At 40.8% G+C, this 6,554-nt stretch overlaps 3 gene segments (V, D, J or C); all 3 read right to left on the bottom strand.

The window, feature by feature from the left end:
• Positions 1 to 815: 815 nt before the first annotated feature.
• LOC119502164 overlaps positions 816 to 6,554 on the bottom strand; it is a 13,242-nt gene continuing 7,503 nt past the window's right edge. Inside the window, 1 exon segment of the V gene segment in view lies at positions 816 to 1,040. Coding sequence covers positions 840 to 1,040 — 201 coding nt within the window.
• On the bottom strand, positions 2,594 to 3,145 carry LOC119502137. The segment is given in 2 exon segments: positions 2,594 to 2,916; positions 3,013 to 3,145. Coding segments are annotated over 2 exon segments (366 nt in total).
• LOC119502148 lies at positions 4,474 to 5,163 on the bottom strand. The segment is given in 2 exon segments: positions 4,474 to 4,832; positions 4,920 to 5,163. Coding segments are annotated over 2 exon segments (366 nt in total).

Raw genomic sequence — 6,554 nt, forward strand, 5'->3', positions numbered from 1 at the left:
GGGAGGACTCAGCTGATCAGAGTTGGATCTCACTCTTTGTTTGGTGAAACTAGAATGAATGTTTACTGACCAGGACGTTTTGTACGTCTAAAACTGTTCTTACGTGTTTTAAATCTAATAACTGGGTTATCAACAGAACCACAACGATGTGTGTCATCTGACTGATTATATTTAAACCATCATCAACAATCAGTGAAGCAGCGTGGCATTGTGATAGATTAATGATGATTTCATGTCAGAAAAGTTGGTAACAGATTATCATTATAGGAGGAGAACATTAATATCTAGTGTATTATTTTAGTAAAACTAATGGTGTCTTTCCTTCCCCGTCATGTCTTCCTGTATGGACGTTACTGGGATCAGTGTTAAAGCCAGTCCTTGTCTGCCCTCTAGAGGTTGAAAACAGCGATGGGAGCTACTTTTAACATTCAAGACAAGTTACTCACTTGAGACAGAATTGTTGTTAATGATGTTTTACAGGACTAGAAGTTCATTAATTGTTCAACATTACAGCTCTGAACTTCTTTTATTGGCTTCAGATATTTAAAACAAAAGAAGCGTTATGAATTTTATCTTTGTTTGTTTACATTTCCTGTTCAGTATAGTGTTCAACACAAATACCTTCATCACTTGTTTCTGTCCAGTTTTCATCATTCTGCACCTTAATGATCTTCATACATGTACTTATTAAGACATGTGGACCCAGTTTCACCACACTAATACAGAGAATTTAATCAACAGTATTACAAGAATAAAGTGATGCTGAGATAACAGAGTGTTCCCAGTGGTGGTGGTAAATAGAGGAAGTAGTTTTTGTATGACTCTCCTATTATCATCTCTCACTGTGTGTCTCTGGCACAGTAATACACTGCTGTGTCCTCGGTCTTCAGACTGTTCATCTGTAGATAGACTTTACTGCTGGAGTCATCTCTGGAGATGGTGAATCTCCCCTGGACTGACTGGGAGTAGTAGATGTAGCTACTATAAATAGCAGCGATCCACTCCAGTCCTTTTCCAGGAGCCTGTCTGACCCAGTTCATATAGTGGCCAGAAATGGTAAGTCCAGAGGCTGTACAGGTCAATGTGTGGGATTCTCCAGGTCTTTTAATCACTGGTTCAGATTCTGTCAGAGTCTGACCATCAACACCTGTCAAGATATAAAAAATACATCATGAGAAATATGTCAGTTACACAAATAAAAACTATGTCAACTCAACATCAGTGTAAATGTTGACCTGTCCAGCAGCAGATGGTTAAAAGCAGCAGTCCTGTCCTATAGTCCATCATGTTAAACTGTGTGTCCACTGTCCTCTGTCCTCCTCTCTGCAGTCAGATAAGTAGAGGTGGAAGACATCTGAGTTTTGCATTGACTCCTCCTCACAGGGAGGATACGACTAGATCAGACTTGATAAGGCTGTGAATGAGTCCTGTGATTGACTGGTGACCTGTCTATATACCTCACCTCTCGTCCTCTGTCACCTGGGATTGAATAAGCTAGTAGCTAACGGATGGATGGATGGATGGAATGTGAAAGTTAATTTAACATTCATCTGTCCTCTGTGTTTAAGGCTTATCTGACATGTTTCAGCTGAAGTAGTCTAAAGTGCTTTATATTAAGATCCCATATTTCCTTCAGAGAAGCAGAAATCATGCTTGAGGTCTCCTCACTCCCTGTCAGTGAACTCAGAGTGACAGGTCAGCCTTTTTTAGCGCATCAGGAGGTGGTCTGAGTTCGATTTGCTTCAAGTCTGCGTTGCAGTTCTCTGAACCTATACATTGTGAACACAACGCGCTCCAGGTTGGCTTCAGGGATGTCACAAGAACCGATACTTCAGAACCAAGTCAATACAAAAACTCTGAAGACGTGATCGTTTTTCTACAGCACCGCAGGTACCGTATGTACCGTCGAGGCTGGAGACTAATGGAGTCCCGTCGTCCCGGGGACAAAAGAAAATATGTTTGGATTTTGGCGAGAAACTTGAATAAAAACGGTTGTTTGAAGGAGACGTTTTTACAGTTTTAGAGACACTATGCGTGTACATTTAACAACCAACGCTTGAGGATAGAGAAACCTTTCTGTCTGTATCAGTCTCACTCCCAAATGCTCCTTATGATTGTAATAACTGATGACAAAACGCATTAATAACTGCATTAATTGCACACGCAGGACATCCTAAAACACCGTAAAACACACCGGTAGCAGCAACTTGACGAAAGCGCTGCGTTTTCCATAAACACCACTCAGATGATTATGGGCTTAATGACTTTATTTCATCAGGATGATGTGGGTCTGAGCTCCAGAGGAACTATAGTGTGAACAGAAAGAGAACTGAGGCCTCTTTTCTGTTGGTCCCCTTTAAGACGACTGAGTTTTATGACTAGATTTGAAAAGACCGTCAGACTCAGTTATTCAGCATCACATTGTTGGTAAAAAACAAACAGGAAGTCAAACACCACAAAATCACCTGCAGCTCATCTAGTGGCGTTGTTATACTGCTCTTTACTGCCATCATATTTTAGGTCTCCTACTGCCCCCTGTTGGTCTTTGTAAGAATACATTCTTTAAGGTTTTTGTACAGCTTCTCTGGTAACTTTAACCACTGTGTGTGTATCTGGCACAGTAATACACTGCAGAGTCTTCAGGCTGCACGTTCTGTCCGTTTAGAGTCACTGTTCCAGCAGAAGTGTCTCTGCTGTAGCTGAACTTGTTCTTCAGAGCATTATTTTGATAAAGGCCACCTCCACCCCACTGATGGGAAATCCAGTCCATTGGTTTTCCTTCACACTGTCTGATCCAACCGGTTGCATAGCTGCTATCAGTCAGAGAATAACCAGAGACCTGACAGGTGATGGTCAAAGACTGTCCAGGCTGCACAACCATTGAGTCTGGCTGGATGAGATCAATACTGTTCACACCTGTGGAAACACAAATCAACATTATCTCCATCATTCATCTGACTATTCAGTGTTTCTAATGTGTTTATTAGTGTGAATCCAGTGAAAGCTCCTCACAGGATCCAGCTGCCAGCAGCAGTATCAGAGCTCCAGAGAACATGGTTGATGTTGAAGCTGAGCTGATGGAGCTCTTCTGTCTCTCACTGACACTCACTCACTTCTTTAGAAGTCACCTTCATTTGCATATTGTTGAATCATCTTTTAAATGTCATTTGAATCAGTTGAAGGTGTAAACAGTGTGTCTTCTCTAGTGACCAGAGAGGAATCAGTTTTTATTTAAAGAACATATTTTTATGAAAGATCTTATATGGACTTAAATGTCACCATCTAGATGGTTAATTTAGCAAAAGAGGAAAGAGGAGAGGTCACGCGTCATATCTTTGGGGTGCAACACATACAAAGTAAAATCTGGTCTGCAGAAATTTAACCAATCGCAACGCACGACCGCAGCTCCAGTTACACTGCGCATGTGTGATACCCCAAGACCCCAAAGACCCCAAGACCCCAAGACCCCAAGACCCGTGTCCCAGCCTCTTTCAATAGACCTTGGGCTCCTTATAGTGACAGAGGAGAGAAACTTGTCACTGACTGCCACCTAGTGATTTTATAAGAGGAACTGCAACATAATTCACTCCCATATAGTGACCTACTTTATTTATTTTTCTTTATATATATATATATACTTTATTTTTTCCACCTTTTTTTAGGTTGTTTTCATATATGCAATTTACAGTTCATAATTACAATAGTTTGTAAAGCAATTTTTACGTAATTGAGCTTAGAAAGAAACACAATAAGTACACAAGAGAAAACAACATCAGCATTCAAAATTGAAATAAAAAAAAGAAAAAAATAGAATAAAAGAAAAAAAATAAAAATAATTCAAAAATAAAAATAAAATAATAATAAATTAAATAAATGAATACGTTTATTAAGAAAAAATAATAAAGGGGGGGGGGGGGGGGGGGGTTGCAGAGATATAGCAATATCTTTTACATGGGCCCACATATGTGTCCGCCTTCACATGTAAGGTCCATTCCAGGTACATGTAGATGTGCATGCGTGCTAACCCATGTGTACCTATGAAGCTATATTTTTCCATATTTGAAGCAAATAACAAAAGGGTGGAAAAAACTAAACCCTCAGATTTTATAAAATGGAAAAGTTTGATTCAAGAAGTAAAAGTTACGGAAAAGGGAACTCACAAAATAAGGAATATGGAGGATGTTTTTGAGAAGAGATTCTGACACAACGAAAAATATAGTGACCTACTTTAGATGCCAAATAATACCTACATTAATGTGGCTGACATGTTTACATGTTGTGTTTCTTTTATTCTTGTCTTCGTCTGTTTTGTGAGGAAGTGATCAAACATTTATTTTATTTATATAGTAATTGTTGTTGGTTAATAATGATCTTTCTCTGGGACAGTTTTCATGATTTTAATAAAAAACTACAAAAACAAAAGATAAAATAAAAATAAAAGTAATTCCTCCTTGTTGTCTATCAGTCCAGTCAGAATGAATCCTGTAGGATTTTGTACAGCTGCTCAACCAACTCCAGTCACTGTGGGTCTCGAGCACAATAATAAACAGCAGAGTCTTCAGTCCTCAGACTGTTCATCTGCAGATACAGCTGCTGTCTGTTGTTGTCTCTGGAGACGGTGAACCGGCCCTGAACTGACTGAGAGTAGTAGATGCGATCACTGTCATATTCGATATTTGCGATCCACTCCAGTCCTTTTCCAGGAGCCTGTCTGATCCAGGCCATCCAAGAGCTACTAAATGTAAATCCAGAGGCTGCACAGGTCAGACTGTGGGATTCTCCAGGTCTTTTAATCACTGGTTCAGATTCTGTCAGAGTCTGACCATCAACACCTGTCAAGATATAAAAATACATCATGAGAAATATGTCAGTTACACAAATAAAAACTATGTCAACTCAACATCAGTGTAAATGTTGACCTGTCCAGCAGCAGATGGTTAAAAGCAGCAGTCCTGTCCTATAGTCCATCATGTTAAACTGTGTGTCCACTGTCCTCTGTCCTCCTCTCTGCAGTCAGATAAGTAGAGGTGGAAGACATCTGAGTTTTGCATTGACTCCTCCTCACAGGGAGGATACGACTAGATCAGGCTTGATAAGGCTGTGAATGAGTCCTGTGATTGACTGGTGACCTGTCTATATACCTCACCTCTCGTCCTCTGTCACCTGGGATTGAATAAGCTAGTAGCTAACGGATGGATGGATGGATGGAATGTGAAAGTTAATTTTACATTCATCTGTCCTCTGTGTTTAAGGCTTATCTGACATGTTTCAGCTGAATTAGTCTAAAGTGCTTTATATTAAGATCCCATATATCCTTCAGAGAAGCAGAAATCATGCTTGAGGTCTCCTCACTCCCTGTCAGTTCATCAACATCTTGAATCCTCTCTCAACATCTCCTGTACTGCCCTCTCCTGGCTTCATTCATATCTCACAGACAGACACATGTTCATCAGCATTAACTGCATCTTTACCACGGCTACTCAAGGCGTCCCTCAGGGCTTTGTGCTTGGTCCTCTCCTGTTCATCCTCTACACGCTCCACCTCTGTAATATCATCCATCATCATGACCCCCACTTCAACTTCTACGCTGATGATGTCCGCCTCTACATATACACTAAATCCGTCATCACGGCGACGCTCTCCATCCTGAGAATTGATAAACATTATCAGTAATCCCTCCAAAATACCACATGAAGACACCAAGACCTTGAGGAACACTATAGAAAAAGCCATGCTGTGATTTGGGATCAAAACCTTTTGACATTTTGGAGATCTCTGCAAAAATTGCATTTTTTCGGTGATTGGATGGCGAGCACTTGTGTTGTGTCAACTGCTCAGAAACCCATGACACACAAATCAGAACTATGTCAACTCAACATCAGTGTAAATGTTGACCTGTCCAGCAGCAGATGGTTAAAAGCAGCAGTCCTGTCCTATAGTCCATCATGTTAAACTGTGTGTCCACTGTTTTCTGTCCTCCTCTCTGCAGTCAGATAAGTAGCGGTAGAAGACATCTGAGTTTTGCATTGACTCCTCCTCACGGGGAGGATTGAACATAGTCACAGCACCACCTACTGGCAAGAGGAAGTCACAGGTTGTGTACTTTTACAACATACTCCTCACAGACTAATCAGATCCCTCTCAGAATTTATCAGAAAAGCCTTAAGACCTGGATGATGCTTCTTTGCGAAGATTGTGAGTTTTCGTCAAATGGCGGTGCCGTGGCGGCATGGCGAATTTCGATGACTCGCGTCACGTTTGATGGGAGTTCAGGCCTGAAGATATCTATAGGCCAATTTTCAATCATACTCATAGCGCCACCTAGTGGCAACAGGAAGTTACAGTCGCTATATTTTGGCGTAATAGTCTTAGCAGGTTAACCAGATCCACCTCAAATTTGGTCACAAATATGGTAAGACCTTCATGATGCCAGACGGCGAGGCTTTTGAGTTTTTCGTGAAATGCCGTTGCCGTGGTGATGCATTGTTCGCCATGAAACAGGAAGTTGTTTTTGAGGTGCTAGGGTGGCTTAAAAACAAATGAAACTTGGCACA

Source organism: Sebastes umbrosus, chromosome 14 (assembly GCF_015220745.1).
Source record: "Sebastes umbrosus isolate fSebUmb1 chromosome 14, fSebUmb1.pri, whole genome shotgun sequence".
NCBI lineage: Eukaryota > Metazoa > Chordata > Actinopteri > Perciformes > Sebastidae > Sebastes > Sebastes umbrosus.